Source organism: Pelodiscus sinensis, unplaced genomic scaffold (genome assembly GCF_049634645.1).
Source record: "Pelodiscus sinensis isolate JC-2024 unplaced genomic scaffold, ASM4963464v1 ctg43, whole genome shotgun sequence".
NCBI classification, from domain to species: domain Eukaryota; kingdom Metazoa; phylum Chordata; order Testudines; family Trionychidae; genus Pelodiscus; species Pelodiscus sinensis.
This window is the reverse complement of record NW_027465835.1, coordinates 1,053,580-1,076,428: the sequence shown is the minus strand read 5'-3', so window position 1 is coordinate 1,076,428 and position 22,849 is coordinate 1,053,580. Positions and strand designations below refer to the sequence as shown.

General features: G+C 50.7%; 1 protein-coding gene and 1 long non-coding RNA gene across 6 annotated transcripts in view; both read right to left on the bottom strand.

The window, feature by feature from the left end:
• Nucleotides 1-22,849, bottom strand: part of LOC142823550 (uncharacterized) — a 227,144-nt gene that overhangs the window by 98,001 nt on the left and 106,294 nt on the right. The gene's annotated exons all lie outside the window — the stretch shown is intronic.
• Nucleotides 10,003-22,849, bottom strand: part of LOC102449197 (protein strawberry notch homolog 1-like) — a 95,746-nt gene continuing 82,899 nt past the window's right edge. For 2 of the 5 annotated variants that reach the window (XM_075914758.1, XM_075914760.1), the window contains 2 exons: nucleotides 17,420-17,613; nucleotides 10,005-12,721 (listed from right to left, as the gene is read on the bottom strand). In XM_075914758.1, coding sequence (XP_075770873.1) covers nucleotides 12,579-12,721; nucleotides 17,420-17,613 — 337 coding nt within the window. In that variant the 3' untranslated portion in view covers nucleotides 10,005-12,578. Of the gene's footprint in view, nucleotides 12,722-17,419; nucleotides 17,614-17,961; nucleotides 20,612-22,849 lie in introns of those variants that run through there. The other 3 variants (XM_075914759.1, XR_012898734.1, XM_075914761.1) reach the window with 3 other exon arrangements.

Sequence of the window (22,849 nt, the reverse complement as noted above, 5' to 3'; positions counted from 1 at the left end):
ACTAGCTCTATCACAGTTGTTTATTGGGTGCGTGTGTACTGACTCAATGCCATTCTTATCGCTCTTATGGGCTGAGACCGAGGTCAAACTTGTTTACCGCTTAGTAGTTTCCCAGCTCAAGGCACGGGTTAGAGCTGATAAAGCCCAGCTGCTGTTTGTGTTTGCCTGTATACAGCTAGGATGGAAACTTCCATCCTAGGCTGTTGAGCTGCAGGCCCCACCATACAACTTTTTACGTGACACAGGGCCTCAGGGGGCTCCAGCAGGCAGAGGTTGGGGTCCGGGCCCAGCCCGGTTGTTCTCCACCCAGTACACGGGCCTCTGCAGGGGGAGGTGGCAGCAGCACCACCTGCTGCCCCAGTCTCCCCCGCAGGAAGGTCAGGGTGGCAGCAACTCCTCACTGTGCTCCGGGCTTCCCGCTCCGTTGCCGGGCCCCACCAGCAGGCAGCAGCGCCTTGTCAGGGGGCCGCTGCAGGGTGCTCAGCGAGCTCTGCTGCTCCCCCATCCTTGCCACTTTCCATCCAGCTTCCAGGTCCCAGGCTCCGTGGCACTGCAACCCAGCGCAGAACCAGTGTGTCCTGGGCCAGTGGTTGTTGGGGGGGGGGGGGTGAAAAGTAAATGTATGTATACAAGGCAGTCCCAATAATTTTGGGATGTCAGGTCACCCTACTTTATACACATCCCTTAATCCTTCCCCAGTCACACCCAGCCCTATCTACTCACCCACCTTTCACTTCTGCCCCTCACAGGCTACGGCTACACTACAGCGCTAATTCGAACTAACGCGTCTAGAACTAAAAACTAGTTCGAATTAGCGTTTTGCTAATTCGCACTAGCGCGTCCACACTGATTGGACGCAGGGGGGCATTTAAGGGCACCTGAAACCGGTTCTGGCAGGGCATCAGGTCAGTAGTTGCTTTGTGTGGCTGCTGTCTGAGGCTATCTGAGGCTCGAGCTTAAAGGAACCCCCCTGGACAGCCGGTTCTCAGCTTTTCCTGCTTGCTTGCCAACCTCGCCGAGGGACAGCAAAGCGTTGATCTCTGCGCCCATCTGTGTCGGTGCTTCCCTTCGGGGGGGGCCGCCACAGGTGGCAACATGGAGCCAGAGCTCGCCCTGCACCTTCTGGTGCACTTTCTGGACTTGCTGCTGCAAGCCTGCCACCAATGGCTCGAGGCTGCCTGGCACCACCTGGTGCACGTCAGCCCCCTGCCTCTCCACCTGGCCGCCCTGGGGGCCGTGGAGGAGCCGTGGCGGCACCCCGGCACCGGCGTGCCCCGCCGCATCTGGCGTCTGGACACCAGCAGCGACTGGTGGGACCGCATCGTCCTGGAGCGCTGGGAAGACCGACAGTGGACCCAGAACTTCAGGATGAGGAGGGACACCTTCCTGGAGCTCTGCGAGTGGCTCGCCCCTGCTCTGCGCAGAAGGGACACTCGCATGAGGCCCGCCATCCCCCTCCAGAAGCGGGTGGCCATCGCCCTCTGGAAGCTCTCCACGCCGGAGAGCTACCGATCCGTCAGGAACCAGTTCGGCGTGGGGAGATCCACCGTCGGAGCGGTGCTCATGCAGGTACGGCACTCGTCGGCCACTGCGCCGGGGGAGGAGGGGGGCTGCAAGGAGGGGATGGGCTGCCCCCGGGACAAAGGGGGGGCGGGAGGAGGCGAAAGCGCCCCGCACCGGAGGGGTCGGGCTGTCCCGGCCATACTACACGCCACCAGGGGGGTTGCTTCCGGGAGTGGGGCACTGCCAGGGCATGAATGCTCCCAGCCACCCAGGCGCCCCACTGATTGGCGCTTTGCTGTGTCTCTCTCCGCAGGTGGTCAAGGCCATCAACCGGGTGCTGCTCCGCAGGGTGGCCCGCCTCGCCGACCCGGACGCCGTCATCCGGGGATTCGGCGCCCTCGGCTTCCCGAACTGCAGGGGGGGCCATCGACGGGACGCACATCCCCATCCGTGCCCCGGAACACCACGCATCCCGGTAAGTCAACCGCAAGGGGTACTTCTCCGTGATCCTGCAGGCCGTGTGTGACCACCGGGGACAGTTCACGGACATTAATGTGGGCTGGTCCGGCAAAGCACACGACGCACGGGTGTACCGCAACTCCTCCATGTGCCAGCGGCTGCAGGATGGGACCTTCTTCCCTGACCGCCACATCAGGGTCGGGGACATGGACATGCCCGTGTGCCTGGTGGGGGATGCCGCCTACCCACTGCAGCCATGGCTGATGAAGCACCTCAATCCCTCCCGCCAGGCCTTCAATGCCAGGCTGACCAGGGCCCGCATCGTGGTGGAGGGGGCCTTCGGGCGACTGAAAGCCCGCTTTCGATGCCTCCTCACCCATCTGGACCTGGCCGAGCACAACATCCCTCCCGTGGTGGCAGCATGTTGTGTGCTCCACAATTTATGTGAGAGAAAGGGGGAGGCTTTCCTGCCAGCCTGGATGGCTGAGGCTGACCGCATGGCTGGACACTACGGTCAGCCCCGCACCGCCGCCATCCGGGAAGCCCAGCGGGGGGCCGTCCGGATCCGGGAAGCCCTGCGGGAGAGCTTCCTGGTGGAGGAGGAGGACTGACCTCTCCCTTGCATGCCCCACTGGGGCCTTCTTCCACCCTACCCCCCTTCCCCTTTCCCCTCCCTACCTACTGTCAAATAAAGACACCTGTTTTTCAAACAAAAACGTCTTTTTATTTAACGTAACTGGGGTGGGGGGAGGATGGGAGAGGGGAGGGGGAAACCTGGGACGAGGGAGCTGGAAGGGGAGGGAAGGGAGGAAGGGAAAGGAAAGCTCAGGGGTGGGGGTCCGGCTGCCTCAACTGTCTCACTACACTGCGGGTCCGGGGGCGTCGGTGGGGAATGGTTGTGGAGGGTGGGGCAGAAGGGACAGGGGGTGTGGAGGAAGCAGGAGCGGGAGCAGCGGGAGCAGGATGAGCAGGAGCCGGAGCAGGAGGAATTGGGAAGCGGTCGAGCAGGCTCTGGAGGTGGCCTCGCAGGGCACGGCCCTGCTCCTCCAGGGCCTCCAAGCTCCTCCGGTGCAGCCTCAGGTCCTCCTGGACCCAGTGGTCCTGGGTGCGGAGCTGGTGCTCCAGGAACCGGAGGTGCCGCCTCTGGTACTCCTCCTGGTTCCTGGCTCTCCTGCTGGCCCGGGCGCGGGCGGCTGCTGCAGGCGGGGTGGTGCGCCCTGCAGGCCCAGGTGCTGCGGCTGTGGTGCAACAAGAACAGCGGTCAATTACCCCAGGGGCCCAGGTGTGTGAATCCCAGCTCCCCTCTGCAAGGCCAGGGCCCCTGCAGGATCCCCAGCTGCTGCTCTGTGGTGGGCAAGGCCCAGGCGCACGGTCCCTGGGCTCCCTCTTGCCCCAGCCCCCCGTACACATAAGGGGAGCATGATGGTACTCACAGGTGGACGCCTCCCCGGCCTCGGACGACACAGACGAGCGCCTCTGTGGGGTGCCTCGGGGGTACTGGGTCCTGGGCAGGCTGCCGGCAGGCTCCTGGCTCTCAGAGCCCTCCTCCTCGGTATCTGGGAGCGGTCCCTCTGCCCCGGGGTCTATCACGTCTCGGGGGGCAGGGACGGCATGAGCCCCCAGGATGCGGTCCAGAGCCTGGAAGTGGGGGCAGGCCTCCGGGTCGGCCCCTGGCAGGCAGGCCCGGGAGTAGGACTGCTGCAGGTCCTTGATCTTACAGCGCACCTGCTCCCGGCTGCGCTGGTGGCCCCTGGCGGCCAGGCTGGCAGCCATGCTGCCGTAGACGGCCGCGTTCCTGTGGCTAGTGCGGAGATCGTGGACATTGGAGGCTTCCCCCCAAATCTGGATGAGGTCCACGATCTCCGCACTAGACCACGTGGGCGCCCGCCTCTTGTGGCCCTGGGCAGGGTCCTGGGAGACGCCAGGCTGGTCCCGGGAAGAGGGGGAGGGCTGGGTGTCCTCGGGTGGCTGGCTCATGGGGTGTCAGCTGCTGGGTGTGCTGGCACGGGTGCTGGCAGCCTTGCAACTGGCACAAACCCTGTAGCCAGCCCGTGGCCCTTTAAGGGCTCCGGGGCCGGGAGGGGGGCAGACGAGTTTCCCTGGTTTTGGCCAGAGTGGCCACCAGGGAAAGCTGGGGAGGGCTAGCCTCCCACTAGTTCGAATTAAGGGGCTACACACCCCTTAATTCGAACTAGTAAGTTCGAACTAGGCTTAATCCTCGTAAAATGAGGTTTACCTAGTTCGAACTAAGCGCTCTGTTAGTTCCAATTAAATTCGAACTAGCGGAGCGCTAGTGTAGCGCCTATCAAAGTTAGTTCGAACTAACTTTGTAGTGTAGACATACCCACATAGACACCCCCTTCTCTGACACACACTTACTTACCCCTTTATCCTGCCACATTAACACCGGGGTTGGCAATCTTTTCAAACTAAAGAGCCAAATTACATCAACATTCAGAACAAGTGGTCAACAAAGAGCCGTATAAGAATGTCCATTTGCATGACTGAAAATATACAATGTAATATTATTGATAATTGACATAATAGCATAAATAGCTGTTAGGTGTGAAAGTTATTTTCTGATTATGTACTTAACAGTGGACTCATAATTGACTTGCAAGACATTTTTACTCAAGACAGGTCCATATGCAGGAATTTCTGTGTGGGGGTGCTTTTTTTAAATAAAGGAGTTCAAAATAGTTATGCAATGAGTGTGCTTGAGAGATCAATGAAACATTTGAGTGGAAACAGTGATTGATAAAATGATTTCGTTATTCTCTCTCACACTGCAGGCCAGAGTGATATCTAGCTAGCTCGCTCTCTCTCTGCAGGCCAGTGTGATCTCAGCCCCCCGACACACACTCTGCCTTCCCAGGGCACCCTACACGCTGAGGGCTGGCAGGGGTCCAGCCAGACTGGGGTAGAACCCAGGTGTCCCTCCCTGGTTTAAAGCCTTAACTCCCCTCCTTGCAGAGAACCCAGGCAGCTGGCAGCCCAAGCTGGACCGGCTGCAAGGGGTTGGGCTGACTGAAGGCTGGGAAGTGCAAGGTGGGGATGGCAGAGGTGTCTTACCTGGGCCATAAGATGGGGAACAGCTGCTTAAAGCCTGAGCCGGCCACGGTGGAGGCCATCAGAGACTGGCCAGTTCCCCAGATCAAGAAGCAGGTCCAGGCTTTCATTGGGATGGCGGGGTACTACCAGAGGTTTGTGCTCAACTTCAGCTCCATCGCCACCCCTATCACGGAGCTGTGTAAGAAGGGGAAGCCAAGTAAGGTGGTCTGGCCCGAGCAGGGCCAGGGGGCTCTCTGTGTGCTGAAGGAGGCCCTGGTCAGAGCCCCAGTGCTGAAAAACCCAGATTTTGACAAGCCCTTCATGGTGTTCACTGACGCCTCAGCCACCAGGCTGGGGGCAGTGCTGAAGCAGGTGGATGAGAAGGGGGAACGACACCCCATCGTGTACCTGAACAAGAAGCTGCTGCCCTGGGAACAGAGCTATGCGGCCATAAAGAAGGAATGCCTGACGATGGTGTGGGCCCCTTCGAAAGCTGCAGCCATATCTGTTCGGGCGGCATTTCATGGTGTACACCGACCACTCCCCTCTGACCTGGCTGCACCAGATGAAGGGGGCCAACGCCGAGCTACTGAGATGGAGCCTGCTCCTGCAGGATTATGACATGGAGGTGGTCCATGTGAAGGGGAAGCTCAGACCCCCCCCCCTCTGGGATAAAGCATCGGGCTAAGTGACCCTGCTCTGTTCGGTCTCGAAGCAGGGGGAGATGTGACCAAGTGGGTATTGGTTAGCTTTGTTGTGTTGTATGTGATTCCTACTGTCCTGTGACATTCTGTGGTAACTGTGTGTGTGCCTCAGTTTCCCTGGGCACTGCAGCACTATCTAGAGACAGCTCCCCTAGGCTGCAAATGTTGAAACAGAGTCAATGGGAACCATGAGGCTCCGTGGCTGCAGAGCTGGTAAATAAACACACCGGAGCAACCAGTTAGCAAGTTTCTCAGAGTGGTTTCGCGGACCACTTTGAGATAGGTAAGTATTCTTATTTGCTAGGCTTATTTTATAAATTTAGATCAGTGTTTCTCAAAGGGCTGCAATGAGGCTTAACTAAGTAATGGGAGAAACTCACTACTGGAAAAAAATCCAGCAAAAGCCCTGTGCCCCTCAATTTATTTTTGAAGGCCTAAGGTAGAATTTTCAGGAGGGCACAGAGCCAGCATTTGCAAAGTGCTTTCTAGGCTGTCAGTGGAAGACATTATGTAAGAGGACAAAAACAGAGATGAAATACAATGCTGTACACTAATTAATTAGAACATAAGAATTGCCACATTGGGTCAGACCAAAGGTCCATCTAGCCCAGTGTCCCATCTGCCAACAGTGGCCAATACCAGATGCACCAGAGGAAGTGAACAGAAAAGGTAATCATCAAGGCTACGTCTAGACTGGCCCCTTCTTCGGAAGAGGCATGCTAATTTTGAACTTTGGAATAGGGAAATCCACGGGAGATTTAAATATCCCCCGCGGATTTAAATAAACATGTCCGCCGCTTTTTTTCCGGCTTCGGGAAAAGCCGGAAAAGAGCGTCCAGACTGGCACGATCCTCCGGAATAAAGCCCTATTCCGGAGGATCTCTTATTCCTACTTCAAAGTATGAATAAGAGATCCTCCAGAATAGGGCTTTATTCCGGAGGATCGCGCCAGTCTGGACGCTCTTTTCCGGCTTTTCCCCAAGCCGGGAAAAAAGCGGCGGCCATGTTTATTTAAATCCCGCGGGGGATATTTAAATCCCCCACGGATTTCCCTATTCCAAAGTTCGAAATTAGCATGCCTCTTCCGAAGAAGGGGCCAGTCTAGACGTAGCCCAAGTGATCCCTCTCCTGTCATCCATTTCCAGCCTCTGACAAACAGAGGCCAGGGACACCATTCCTACCCATCCTGGCTAATAAGTATTGATGGACCCATCTTCCATGAAACTATCTTGTTCTTTTATGAACCCGTTAAAATCCTGGTCTTCACAACATCCTCTGGCAAGGAGTTCCACAGGTTGACTGTGCACTGTGTGAAAAAATACTTTTTTGTTTGTTTTAAATCTGCTACCTATTAATTTCATTTGCTGACCCCTAGTTCTTATGTTATGGGGACAAGTGGGGTAGCGCATGGCTCTCTGTCCTGTTTTCCTGCAGCCAGCAGTTCCCAGGTGCCTGTTTATCTCCTGTGTGGGTCCTGCCCCGCCGCACCACCCCCCTCAGACCTGACTCTCAGCACTGTCCTGAGCACTAGCTCATGGAGACCACATCGAAAGGAGAAAGAAAAGGGGGCAGAGTTCCCAGAGCCCGGTTCTACACCAAACTCTCCTCCACATGGCAGCTGTTTGCCCCAGCCCACCATCGAGGGTGCTGCCCTCACCCCCCCCCCCCCCCCCATCACCCTGAGCAGGAGCAGCTCTCTAGAAAACAGGGAAGCTACCCACCATGCAGTCCTGGTTTCTCCCCCCTCCCCCCACAAGCCCAGCAGCAGCTTACTTTCAAGGTGCAAGGAAGGAGAGTGCTGCTGTGGAGGAGGTGGGCAGAAGTACAATTCTTTGTGCTCATCTGCTAACAGTCCCTCCCACCCACTGGATCCTAGTGTGGCCGGCAACTTCCCATGGCTGCTCGTCTCCAGGATGCGGGTGGGGGGTGGGAAGCATGCTCCTCTAGGGATGTCTGGCCTCTAAGAAAGGGCCCGCTGTCAAGGCTACACGTGGCCTTGCTCCCAGGACATCACCTTCCTCTGACCAGGGAACTGTCAGTCTCAGATGAGGGCATGGCTGCAGGGACAGTGTCTCCAGGGATGACTGACCCTCTCTCTTTATTCTCCCCAGCTGAACCAGCTGTGAGGGGAGAGGGCAACACCACCCAGGGCAGCCGCCTGACAGCGCCAGAGCCGCAGGCGCAGGAGAACACAGGAGGAACTGCTGTGGGAACACATTTGCGTGCTCCGGGCCCTGCATGAGACGCTGGACCAGAGGCCCCGGGAGGACATGCAATTGCGGAGAGAAACCTGGAGGGAGTTGCTGCAGCAGGGCTGCACCATGTGTGTGACTGTCCAGTCTCTCCTCACCCGCCAGCCCCTGCTCCTCCTGCCCCAGCGCCTGGTGCTGCCCCACCTCCCATGCCAGTCCCTGCCCCTCTGCCCGTGCCTGCTCCAGCCCTGTCTCCTGCATCAAGCCCTAGCGCCCCCCCCCGCCCCGCCCCGCCCTGTGGTAGCCAAGGTTCCCACACAGGAGGCAGTGGAACCATCTGAGCCAGGTGCCACTCCCAGCCCCTCCACTCTCCCAGGTTCTTTCCCCAGTTACTTTTACCCAAATAAATAACCAAAGGAGTTCATTTTTTTTTCAAAAACAAAAAAGTTGTTTTATTGTCTCTGCAGGGGTCAAGGCACAGAGGGGCAAGGCACAGGCCCCTAGTGGGGAGGCCTTGGAGAGTGTGTTACTGGGGTCCTTGTGCAAAACTCTCCCTCAGGGCCTCCCAGCTGTGCACCCCTGCCTAATGGGCCTGCCAGCTGGCAGCTCTGTGCATGGTCAAAGACCCTGCCCACCCGGCTGCCCTCTGCCCCCCCACCCAGGGAGGAATGCCTTCCCCTTCCTCTCTCTCAGATTGTGAAGCATGCAACACATGGACACCACCTGGGGCACGATCTGCTCCCCTACATCCAGGCGGGTCAGGAGGCATCAGAAATGGCCCTTGAGACGCCCAAAAGCACATGCCACTTGCATGCGGGCCCTGCACAGCCTGGCATCAAAGTGGTCCTTGCTGGAGTCAAGGTGGCCGGTGTTGGGCTTCATAAGCCACGGCAGGAGAGGGTAGGCTGCATCATGATACACAGTGGCATGTCCACATCCCTGAACCTGATGGTGTGGTTGGGAAAGACAGTGCTGGCCTCCATCTTGTGGAATACGCTGGAATTGCAGAACATGCAGGCATCGTGCACCTTCTCTAACCACCCAACATAGAGGCACTCAGGATCTCCTTTTACGTTAAAGCCAGCAGTTGCCCAGGCACACCTGTGAGTGTGACCTGCTTCCCGAGTAACCCGGGGAAGGAAAAGGGGGTTACACATGTTCCAGGGTTTTTCCAAAAGAGCATGCACATTGGACATTTTTACAATTCTTGGTAGCAGCAGCGCATCGGTTACAAAAGTTATCAGCAATAAGAACAAACTCATTACAATTGTGCATTTCTAGTTTTTTGTCATGCCACAACTTTGGCTCAACACCTGTGGAGTTCTGGCATGCCAAGGTAAGTTTGCAGCTTTCCTTCGCAAGAGCAAGTTTGCTCCTTCCTCCCTGCCCTGTGGGCTCAAACCCTGACTTCCCCTTTCTCAAGTTTCAGAGGGGTAGCTGAGTTAGTCTGGAACTGGCAAAAACTTAAACAACGAATAGTCTAGCAGCACTGTAGAGACTAACAAAACATGTAGATGGCGTCATGAGCTTTTGTGGGCACAACCCACTTCTTCAGATGGCTGGCTGGGAGTGGCCTCTCTGCTCACAATGGCCATAGGTTTTCCTCCCCCCAGTCAGTCAGGTAACAAGCAACACAGACCCTAATCTGATCACCAGTTCTCAGACTCTCAAATGCCTCTAATTCTAAGGTTGGTTTGTGTCTTAAAGACATACCATCCATTTTCACTGGCATGCTAGCTAGACTCGCAGATCTCTTATCCATCCATCACTAATTTCTGCTTCCACATCGAATCAGATGTTAAGTTCCCTAATACAGTGGTTCCTGATCTTTTTTTATCCCACAGACCAGCAAACCCATTCACAAACTTTTGGCAGACCGGTATCATCATATTTGCATATTCATGATGCAAGTCACAAATATATAACTAAAATGTTACCTGTCCACCTAGCTCCAACCCAGCCCCTTCTTCCCCAGTGCCTAACACCCTTTGACCCCCACCCCTATGCCCCATGCCCTCTGACCCCTACAGCCCATTCCAACACCCTTTTGCCCCGTGACCCCTGCCCGCCCCCAATAACGTGACAGTCCCCCCCACCCCTGCAGTTTTTACTGGCTGTGTGAGCAAAGGGGGCCAGGAGCAGAGGGGCCACTTCAACCCCCTGCACCAGCAGGAGAGGAGGGGGCACCAGCCAGGGCTCCTGCCTCTGACCTGGCTAGGGGGCAGGGAGAGGAAGGGCTGTGGAGCTCTCCCGGAGACTGCATGGGCCTTGCTAGAGAGCCCCATATATCTGCCCATGGGCTCTGGAGGCTTCTCCCCCACAGGGAGCACTGGGCATGCAGGACTCAGCCCTGCCCCTCCCAGCCTGAGCCCCAGCACCCATGGCTTGGAGGATGGGAGGGGCAGGGCTTGGTGAGTGTGGGTGTTGGGGACTCAGGGGGTACCCCAGATCAGGGCTTCAGCCTGGGGGGGGGGGGGTTGGGAATTCAGGGGAGTCACTGGCAATCAAGTTTTCAGCCCCACTGTCGGAAAGGTCTGACCCACTTCTCCTCCGCCCATGCTTTATGGTGCACACAGGGAGAAGTGACACCCCCCCTTCACCTCCCCTCCCCCCCCCCCCCCCGCCTCTCTTCCTACTGGCTTCCTGTCTGACAGCACCACTTGCCCCATTCACCTGCCAGCCACAAACACCATACTGCTGCAGCTGCGCTGATGCCAAGTGGCCAGCAGGGGGAACACTGGAGTGGAAAATACAGGGCAATTTGCCCACTTTTTCCCCCCTAAAGTCAAGACACATGCAGGGGGGCTTAAATAAGGGACTGTCCTGTTAAAAAGGAGACAGATGTCACCCTAAGTATAGCTGCTGTCCACATTAGCCTCAGACATGTCAACTGTACTAACATCTATATCAAAACATATTTCAGTTTGTGTAGATTCCTAGATTGCCGGCTGTGTAAAACACGCAACTGCCTGCATATATGTTTCCCCCCAAATTCATGAGTTCTTCCTATGTTAGTGCTGCATGTGCTAATGCTAGTGCAAGAACAGGACTTCACCCTGGTCATTTAATGTAACGGAGTTCAACCTAAGGTTATTAGATTGATGTAAATCTGGGGTGACTATGAAACTGAGATCAGAAATTAGAGTCCAGTGCACTGAGTCAGTGTTTAACAAAGTGAGGCAGGCACTACCATGGACCACAGCACTAAGTCTCCATCAGGTCAACCATTTACCCTTATCTTTATTTACAGCACCATCCACTTGTAAAATACACACTGAAGTTCAATAGTATAGAGTTTATCCCTTGTCTCAGCTACTAGTTTAAACTTGCAGATTGGCATGGACCACAAGACAGAAGACTAGCTTAAGCAGGTTTGACTATTAAAGTCTTGCAGAAATCCGGACTAGACTTGTTAGTTTTTTGGAATACAGTGATTGCCTAAACACTCCAGTACTATAACATTTTATTTGACATCAGCAAGATACCAAAATCTTGTAGTTTTTTGGGCAGGTTTATACAATCTCAATTTTTCAATAGTGCAACCTGTGCAAGCAAGAAATGACGAACATTGTCCTTCACTTTCTTATAAACATCTACTATTATATGCAAAACAAAAACCTTACCCATATTATAGATAAGTGACTATTCACATTTATACATTAATTTCTTTCTTTTAAACAGCTCCAGATAAATATATGTTGCAAGACACTGTAGAGTTTAACAGTATTCAAGTTACTGGGTAACAGAAACAGCACATATAGCGGAACCCTCGAGAGTTTCTCATTGTCTGATTTACAGCTCACCTAAGGTTTCATTTTACAAATGACAAATTAAATTACATTAATGAATTAAAAATATAAGATTGTATGAGATGCAAGTGAATTTGCACTTAGTTTCCATGGTCAGCTCACATTAAAGAAATATTTTAATTTTAAAGGAAAGGCTTTTAGCCACCTTTGCCTTACACATTAGGAACACCATTATTAAAATCAAGTAACTTTTTAATTTAAGATGCTTATAACAAAAAAACATGTTGCAGACTCAAATATATAATCTCCATGAGAGAACTATAAAAATGCAATAACCAATGCTGTACAATTGTTTCTTTCCAAATTCTTGCCTGGGGTATTTACCCTGTTCATGCCAGTTTCCAATGACATGCACTGTCAAACAAACTGGGAAGGAACCTGAATGAACGCATGATGCGCAATCTCTAGTTTTCATGCTTATATAAACTTATAAGTTGAAGAGAAAAACCCAATATATATTTTCTATATATATATATGCACTCAATGTTATCTTCCACAGTAATGGCATCAATGTATACTGTGTTAAACCCTGAGCACTGTATGACAAGATAAATAAAAATAAAGCCTGTTTGGGAATTTTCAAGCAAACTAATTGTGGTTTGTGGCTTAAAAGGCCAGAAGTAAAAGCAAACAGGAAGCTCCACAGAGAGCAGACAGATGCACCACCATAAGCAACTGCTGGCTTTCAGTTCTACCATCCTTTGTGTACCTTTTTATTCCCAGAGTACTTTTGAGAACATACAACTGTACTGGAAAAAAAAAAGTTATATATCTTTGGAATCTGCCCCTGATTTTTATGGAAGTGATATGCTTTTACAGCCTTTTCTTGAATAGTAAAGTCAATACCGTAGTCTGTCCTCTTATGCATTGTTGAAGTTGGTGATGCTCTGTGGGTGATGCTGTTGCCATATCTGCTGCTGCTGTACTGCAAGTTGTTGAGATTGGTCTGATGTTGACAAAAGGTTTACAAGGGGCGATACACAATTTGCAGGAATGAGCAAACCTGTAATTAGCAATAAGTCAGTTGTACTTACTAAAATGCATAAAACATTTGTATGTTTAAAAACTTCTAGGTTCCTTGTATGTCAGCAAGAGCTTTTGCATAGATTTTACTTTCAACGTCAAAGCCTTAAGAACTTATAAGCACTGCAACAGGTTCTGTTTCCAACTAAAAGTAATCTGATCCTTCAGTCACAGACTAGCAGATAAAAATGCAAGTTGCCTTTAGGGAAGTACAGCTTGAACTACTCTTGCTGTACCTAGAGCTAAATGATGCACAAGGCAACACCTGGATGTTTATCCTCTCCTGGTTTGATAGAAGAAGTCACAAAAGCACAGAAGTTCAGGGACGAAGAGAAAAAAATCCAGTTGAAACCAGTTTTAAGTGTCACTACACTCAGTGGCCTTAAGATGGAGGTAAGCGAAGAACATGGAAACCTGGGAGGGAACATGGGCTATAATAGCAGAGAAAATGGAGGGACAAGGCAGAACTGGGAGGCAAGATCAAATCAGTATCTTAGATGCCTGTATACAAATGTAAGAAGCATGAGGAATGAGCAGGAAGAACTTGAAGTGCTAATAAACAAACACAACTACGACATCCTTGGTATCACAGAGACTTGGTGGGCTAATACACACGACTGGAATATTGGTATAGAAGAGTACAGCTTGTAGTAAGATGAAGGCCTAAAACATAAGCCGATGCAGCACAGGCCTGGCCTGAGGCCTAGCTAACAATGGACAAAACATGGCTAACAAAGCAAAGCTAAACTGTGAGCAAGAGGCAGTCCCCAGCTCACAGAACTTGGCACAATCAGGGCTGAGAGTGCAAAACACTAATTGGTAATAGGCCCAGGTGTACACCAGTAATTGGTACTGGGCATAAGTTGAAATCACGTTTAGGAAAAGGTCTAAAATGACAGAATGATGATCTAAATCAAACCACGAGGTACAGGGTGATGGGTGGTATCTAAGTCGCGTCAGAGGGTGGTAACCTGGCAACGTCAGTAGTGAGGTGTGATTTGTTTGTACCTATAAGGTGGTGTCTTTTTTTTTTGGGGGGGGGGGGGGGGGGGGGAACAGCCTTTGTATGACCGGGGGCGGGGGCAATGGAAATTTCCCACTGAGTCATTCCATTGTGACAAGTACACGTGTGTAGTGGTTCAGTAGAGTCTACTGACAACTGTTACTGTACTTCGCTTAACAATAAACCTGGCCTGGAACCTTAGAGCCTTATCTGGTTTGTGGTCTTTGAGGGCCCTCTTGGGGTCTGCTGTGGTCATTGGGCCCACATCATTGAGCACACGCAAGCAGCCTTCTGGTTACCTTCATCGACAGAGCCAGAGACCTGTGAGGACACCACGGCAGTAAATCCACCTAACTACACAGCTTACTCAGGAAGGATAGGCGGGGGGAAAAAAGGGAGGAGGTGTTGCCTTATATTAAAAATGTACACACTTGGGGTGAGGTGGAGATGGACGTAGGAAACAGATGTGTTGAGAGTCTCTGGGTTAGGTTAAAAGGGGTTTAAAAAAAAAACCCCACAAGAGTGATGTCATGCTAGGGGTCTACTAAAGGCCACCTACCCAGGTAGAAGAGGTGGATGAGGCTTTTTTTAAACAACTAAAAATCATCCAAAGAGCAGGATTTGGTGGTGATGGGGGACTTCAACTGTCCAGACAACTGTTGGGAAAATAACACAGCGGGGCACAGACTGTCCAATCATTCTTGGACTGCATTGGAGACAACTTTTTATTTCAGAAGGTTGAAAAAGCTACCGGGGGGGGGGTGGGGGGGGGGGAGGGAGGAGAAGCTGTGTTAAAATCAAATCTAGAAAATAGGGAGGAACTGGTTGAGAATTTGAAAGTGGAAGGTAGCTTGGGTGAAAGTGATCATGAAATCAGAGTTTGCAATTCTAAGGAATGGTAGAAGGAAGAACAGCAAAATAGAGACAATGGATTTCAGGAAGGCAGATTTTGGTAAGCTCAGAGAGCTGGTAGGGAAGGTCCCATGGGAAGCAAGACTAAGGGGAAAAACAACTGAAGAAGGGGAAAAACAACTGAAGAGAGTTGGCAGTTTTTCAAGGGGACATTGTTAAGGGCCCAAAAGCAAGCTATTCCCCCGCGTAGCAAAGATAGAAAATATGGCAAAAGACCGCCTTGGCTTAACCAGGAGATCTTGCATGAGCTAAAAATAAAAAAGGAGTCCTATATAAAGTGGAAACTAGGACAAATGACAAAGGATGAATATAAGTAAACAATACAGATATGCAGGGGCAAGATTAGAAAGGCAAAGGCACAAAACAAGCGCAAACTAGCTACAGACAAAGGGAAACAAGACGACTTTCTATAAATATATTAAAAGCAAGAGGAAGACCAAGGACAGGGTAGGCCCATTGCTCAGTGAGGAGGGAGAAACAGTAACAGGAAACTTGGAAATGGCAGAGATGCTCAATGACTTCTTTGTTTCGGTCTTCACCAAGAAGTCTGATGATGAAGGAATGTGTAACATAGTGAATGCTAGTGGGAAGGGGGGAGGTTTAGAAGATAAAATAAAAAACAGAACAAGTTAAAAATCACTTAGAAAAGTTTGATGCCTGCAAGTCACCAGGGCCTGATTAAATGCATCCTAGAATACTCAGAGTATTCTATGAGTAGATACTGATAGAGGAGGTATCTGAGCCTTTAACTATCATCTTTGAAAAATCATGGGAGACAGGAGAGATTCCAGAAGACTGGAAAAGGGCAAATCTAGTGCCCATCTATAAAAAGGGAAATAAGAACAACCCAGGAAACTACAGACCAGTCAGTTTAACTTCTGTGCCAGGAAAGATAATGGAGCAAGTAATTAAGGAATTCATTTGCAAACACCTGGAAGATAATAGGGTGATAGGTAACAGCCAGCATGGATTGGTAAAGAACAAATCATGACACGCCAATCTGATAGCTTTCTTTGATAGGATAACAAGCCTCGTGGATAAGGGAGAAACGGTGGACGTGGTATACCTAGACTTTAGTAAGGCGTTTGATATGGTCTTGCATGATCTTCTTATCAATAAATTAGACAAATACAACTTAGATGGGGCTACTATAAGGTGGGTGCATAACTAGCTGGATAGCCATTCTCAGAGAGTAGTTATTAATGGTTCACAATCCTGCTAGAAAGGCATAACAAGTGGGGCTCCGCAGGGGTCTGTTTTGGGACCGGCTCTGTTCAATATCTTCATCAACAATTTAGATATTGGCATAGAGAGTACACTTATTAAGTTTGCAGATGATACCAAGCTGGGAGGGGTTGCGACTGCTCTGGAGGATAGGGTCATAATTCAAAATGACCTGGACAAATTGGAGAAATGGTCTGAGGTAAATAGGATGAAGTTTAATAAGGACAAATGCAGTGGAGTAACTTAGGAAGGAACAATCAGTTTCACACATACAGAATGGGAAGCGACTGTCTAGGAAGGAGTGCAGCAGAAAGGGATCTAGGGGTCATAGTGAACCACAAACTAAATATGAGTCAACAATGTGATGCTGTTGCAAAAAAAGCAAACATGATTCTAGGAGTGTTGTGAGCAAGACACGAGAAATCATTCTTCCGCTCTACTCTGCGCTGATCAGGCCTCAATTGGAGCATGGTGTCCGGTTCTGGGCACCGCATTTCAAGAAAGAGGTGGAGAAAGTCCGGAGAAGAGCAACAAGAATGATGAAAGGTCTAGAGAACATGACCTATGAAGGAAGGCTGAAAGAATTGGACTTCTTTAGTTTGGAAAAGAGAAGACAGAGGGGACATGATAGAGTGTCACAAGGAGGAGGGAGAAAAATGGTTCTCCTTGGCCTCTGAGGATAGGACAAGAAGCAATGGGCTTAAACTGCAGCAAGGGAGGTTTAGGTTGGACATTAGGAAAAAGTTCCTGTCAGGGTGGTGAAACACTGGAATAAATTGCCCAGGGAGGTTGTGGAATCTCCATCTCTGGAGATATTTAAGAGCAGGTTGGACAGACACCTGTCAGGGATGGTCTAGACTGTGCTGGGTCCTGCCGGGAGGGCAGGGGACTGGACTCGATGACCTCTCGAGGTCCCTTCCAGGTCTAGTATTCTATGATTCTAAGATGTTTAGGCTTACATACTCCAGTCATTGTTCAGCAAAGGCAACTTGTGACTTCAATAGCGCACAAGCACTGCAGAATGAGTGTTTTAGTGGTTGAATTAGGGGGTTGCCACCCCTCTATAAGGCTGAAAAGTTGACACACACTGGTTTTAAAAGATAGCTGGGTGGAAAAGATGTGGAGTCCAATCCTCCTGGGTGGCAAAGAACAGCAAGTGCACGTGGGCACAGATGGCTCTTGCCTTTGTTGGGAAATATGCATCAAGTGCTAAATAGTAGGGGGACAGCACAACACTTTGGACCCCTCCACTACAGGACCAATGACCCGAAGTGACTCACCTATTCCCCCCACCCCCGCTCTGGCTGATGGGAAATTTTCAGCAGAAAGCTGGTTTGGAATAGCTACCCCGCCCCCGCCATTAATCTCATGCCAACAACTCATACTATAAAGTATTTTAACTTCTGTATTAAGTCACAAAGGCCTAGTCTCTATGTGGAACTCCTACACAAAAACTCAGAAGATAACTCCCAGGCCTGAGACACCCAGAGTCTGCTAAGTGGTCCAGCAGGGACAAGTTGAAATAATGGACAAACTTACCTACAATCCTCTGTCCGTCCTCTGCTCTTAGCCGAACTATTTGCATTTTCACATTTGTACCACTCACAGAGGCTAAAACTCCTTCTACTTTTGTCCAGACACTTAGAACTGAACCACACAAGACAAAGTAAGTTCGACAGCGGAGGCCCACTTCACAAACTAATCCAAGGCTTGCTTTCTTACAATTGCCTCTCCTGGAAGAGGGAGAGAGTTTCACACAAAAAAATTTATTTTAAAATATTCCCTCTTTTTACACAAATAAAGGTTTTAATTAAAGTAGTAAACACTAAGACTATGTCTACACTGCCCCCTCTTGCGCAAACAAATATGCAAGTGAGGCAAAGCGTGGAATATCACCACGCCTCATTTGCATAATTAATGAGGCTCCGTTTTTGCACAAGAGGCTTTTGCGCAAAAGCAGTTCTTCCTGAAAAAAAGGAGGAAGAACGGCTCTTGCGCAAAGAGGTCGTTTTTGCGCAAAAAACAGAGCCTCATTAATTATGCAAATGAGGCAAAGCGATATCCCACGCTTCGCCTCATTTGCATTTTTTTGTGCAAGAGGGGGCAGCGTAGACATAGCCCCCAGGATGAAAAAGAAAGTTAAGATGGTCAAGCTGGACAGTGAGATGGGGACATAGATAAAGCTACTCCACAAAATAACTTTTGAAGTCTTAAAAGACTATTAGTACATCTAAGGCTAGATACTCAGCAGGTGTCAACTGACATAGCTGCATTAAAGACAATAGAGCTACACTAAACTTACACCAACCAATAACGCCTGTTAGAAAGAGCAAGAGGATAAGCGCTCTAAACAAATTCAGATGTTCGGGTACTAATGCACTGACATTCTTCATTGGGGGTTAGCACTGAGAAGTCAAGGCACCAGATGTTAAACCCTCAAGAGCATACTGCTAGGAGAATCAGCATTAAAAAGAATGGTTACTTACCTTGTAACTGTTGTTCTTTGAGATGTGTTGCTCATGTCCATTCCATGTAGGTGTGTGCGCACAGCATGCACGCATCCTTGGAAATTTTTCCCTTAGCAGTACCTGTTGGGCCAGTAGGGGAGCCCCCGGGAGTGGCGCCGGTATACTGGCCAATATATACCCCTGCTGGCCCTCCACCCCCTCGGTTCCTTCTTACCGGACTACTCCAAGGAAGGGGAGGCAGGTGGGATTTGGACTGGACATGAGCAACACGTCTCGAACAACAGTTACAAGGTAAGTAACCGTTCTTTCTTCTTCTTCTTCGAGTGCTTGCTCATGTCCATTCCACGTAGGTGACTCCAAAGCAGAACCCCCAGAAGGAGGGATCGGAGTTCTAACCTTCCACCGAATGGAGGACAGCTCTACCCAGGGCAGCGACCTCCCTTGCCTGGTACACCAGAGCATAATGGTTGACAAAGGTGTGGACTGAAGACCACGTGGTGGCCCTGCAGATGTCCAGGATGGGCACCTGGGCCACAAAAGCCGCCGAGGAGGACTGGGCTCTAGTACAGTGGCCGTAAGGAGAGGGGGCTGAAATCCCGGCCAGCCCATAGCACTCCTTGATACAGGCTGTGATCCAAGAGGAGATGCTCTGTGTGGAGACTGGCTGACCCTTCAGCCGCTCCGTGATGGCGACAAAGAGCTGGGGCGATTTGCGAAATGGCTTTGTCCTTTCCAAATAAAAGGCTAAAGCCCTCCTAACATCTAGAGTGTGTAATGCCTGTTCTTTACTTGAGGCATGCGGCTTGGCGTAGAAGACAGGCAAGAAGATGTCCTGAGACACGTGGAAGTTTGACACCACCTTAGGCAGAAAGGGGGGGGGGGGGGGGGAGGCATAACCTAACCTTGTCTTTAAAGAAAACCGTATACGGCGGGTCCATGGTGAGAGCCCTTAGTTCTGACACCCGTCTAGCTGGCGTGATGGCCACCAACAGGGACACCTTGTAGGACAGGTGGAGCAACAAACACGTTGCCAATGGCTCAAACAGGGGCCCCATGAGTTTGGCCAGGAGCAGATTGAGATCCCACTGTGGGACGGGCTGCCAAACGTGTGGGTAAAGCCCGTCCAGGCCCTTCAGGAACCTGCGCCCCATTGGGTCATCAAAGACCGTTTTCCCCCAACCCCTGGGTGAAAGGCGGAAATAGCCGACAGGTGCACCTTAAGCAAGGAGGAGGATAAACCCTGAAGCCTAAGGTCCAAAAGATAGTCCAGGATTAGATGGACCAGGACTTGCATAGGGGACACCCCTCTTTGGGTGGCCCAACAGTGGAACCGCTTCCATTTGGCCAAATAAGTTGCCCTAGTGGACGGCTTCCTACTCCCCAATAACACTCCCTGCACTCATGCTGAGCACAGAAGCTCCCCCGCTGTTAACCACGGAGACTCCATGCCATCAGGTGCAGGTACCGCAAGTCGGGGTGGTGAAGTCTGCCAAAGTCCTGCGTGAGTAGGTCGGGGACTAACGGGAGCGCTACCACCTTGTCACGATAGGCTCAGGAGCATGGAGAACCAGTGCTGTCTGGGCCATGCCGGTGCAATAAGGATCAGGGATGCTCTGAACTCCCGTACCTGGAGGAGCACTCAGTGAATCAGCGGGAACAGGGGAAACGCATACAACAGACCCCCAGGCCAGGGGGTTAGCAGCGCATACCCTCGGGAACCCCTGCCCAGGCCCGTGAAGGAGCAGAGCCCTGGGCACTTCCTGTTCGGCTGTGTCGCGTACAGGTCCAGGTGGGGAAACCCCCACCTGCGGAAGATATCTAGGGCCACGTCCCCCCCGGGGGCCCACTCGTGAGTGGAGAACGACCTGCTCAGGTGATCGGCCAAGATGTTCTGGGAGCCCAGGAGATAGGAGGCAACCGGGTGAATATCTGCTCCAATGCAGAGATCCCACAGGTGAAGGGCTTCCCAACACAGGTGAGGAGAACAGGCCCCACCCTGCCTGTTGATGTAGGCAACTGCCGACGTGTTGGAGAGGATGAGGACTGAATTCCCTCTGAGCCGATGGAGGAAGGCCAGACACGCAAGGCGAACCGCTCACAGCTCCCTGACATTAACATGCAGGGAGAGATCACCCCAAGTCCACATACCTTGTGTCCGCAGGTCCCCGAGGTGGGCGCCCCAACCGGTGTACGACGCGGCCGTCACGAGACACAGGGTTGGTAATGGCCTGGAGAACAGTACTCTGGCACAAACCCTCTCCTCCTGGGTCCACCAGTCCAGAGAATGAAGGATGTTGGGGGGGGGGGGGGGGGGGAGAAGAGAAAGAGACACTGTCCCATGCATGAAAGCAGGGGTTGTGGGCTCAAGCCAACCAAGAACATAAGAACGGCCGTACTGGGTCAGACCAAAGGTCCATCTAGCCCAGTATCCTGTCTACCGACAGTGGCCAGCACCACGTGCCCCAGAGAGGGGGGACCGAAGACAATGATCAAGCGACTTGTCTCCTGCCATCCCTCTCCAGCCTCTGACAAACAGAGGCCAAGGACACCATTTCTATCCCCTGGCTAATAGCCTTTAATGGACCTAACCTCCATGAAATTATCTAGCTTCTCTTTAAACTCTATTATAGTCCTAGCCTTCACAGCCTCCTCTGGCAAGGAGTTCCACAGGTTGACTACACGCTGTGTGAAGAAGAACTTTCGCTTATTAGTTTTAAACCTGCTACCCATTCATTTCATTTGGTGTCCTCTAGTTCTTCTATTTAGAGAACTAATAAATAACTTTTCTTTATCGGCCCCCTCCACACCACTCATGATTTTATAGACCTCTCCTCATATGGGACCCGTTCCAAACCCCTAATCATTTTAGTTGCCCTTTTCTGAACCCTTTCCAAGGCCAAAATATCTTTTTTGAGGTGAGGAGACCACATCTGTACACAGTATTCAAGATGTGGGCGTACCATAGTTTTATACAGGGGCAGTAAGATATTCTAGGTCTTATTTTCTAACCCTTTCCTAATAATCCCTAGCATCCTATTTGCCTTTTTGACCGCCGCTGCACACTGTGTGGAAGTTTTCAGAGAACTGTCCACGATAACTCCAAGATCTCTTTCCTGATTTGTCGTAGCCAAATTAGCCCCCATCATACTGTATGTATAGTTGGGGTTATTTTTTCCCGATGTGCATTACTTTACACTTATCCACTTTAAATTTCATTTGCCATTTTGCTGCCCAATTACTGAGTTTGGTGAGATCTTCTTGGAGTCCCTCACAGTCTGCTTCTGTCTTGACTATCCTAAACAGTTTGGTATCATCTGCAAACTTTACCACCTCACTGCTTACCCCTTTCTCCAGATCATTTATGAATAAGTTGAATAGGATTGGTCCCAGGACTGACCCTTGGGGTACACCACTAGTTACCCCTCTCCAATCTGAAAATTTACCATTTATTCCTACCCTTTGTGTCCTGTCTTTTAACCAGTTCTCAATCCAAGAAAGGACCTTCCCTCTTATCCCATGGCCGTGTAATTTACACAAGAGCCTTTGGTGAGGGACCTTGTCAAAGACTTTCTGAAAATCCAAGTATACTATATCTACTGGATCCCCCTTATCCGCATGCTTGTTAACCCCTTCAAAGAACTCTAATAGATTAGTAAGACAAGATTTCCCTTTACAGAAACCATGTTGACTTTTGTCCAACAAATTATGTTCTTCTACGTGCCTAACAAATCTATTGTTTCGACTAATTTGCCCGGTACTGAAGTTAGACTTACCGGTCTGTAATTGCCAGGATCGCCTCTAGAGCCCTTTTTAAATATTGGTGTCACGTTGGCTATCTTCCAGTCATTAGGTACGGAAGCCGATTTAAAGGATAGGTTACAAACTACAGATAATAGTTCTGCAATTTCCCATTTGAGTTCTTTTAGAACCCTTGGATGAATGCCATCCGGTCCCGGAGATTTGTTAACATTAAGTTTTTCTATTTGTTCCAAAACCTCCTCTAATGGACACTTCAATCTGGGACAGTTCCTCAGATTCACCACCCACAAAGGACGGTGCAGATTCAGGAATCTCCCCAACGTCCTCAGCCGTGAAGACTGAAGCAAAGAAATCATTTAGTTTCTCTGCAATGGCTTTATCGTCCTTGATTACTCCTTTTATAGCTTGATCTAGGGGACCCACAGGTTTTTAGCATGCTTCCTGCTTCTAATGTACTTAAAAAAACATTTTGTTATTTCTTTTTGAGTTTTTGGCTAGCTGTTCCTCAAAATCTTTTTTTGCTTTTCTTATTACATTTTTACACTTGATTTGACAGTGTTTATGTTCCTTTCTATTCATCTCACTAGGATGGTGTGATGGCGCGTTGGGGGTCCCCCGTCTCCTGCACCCCGAAATGGCACAAACAGACTGCACCAGCCGGTGGAATAGAGGAAGTTTATTGCCTCTCCAGGATACAGCACAGCACAGATGTAATCTGGTCACAGAGCTGGGCTAGGATGCC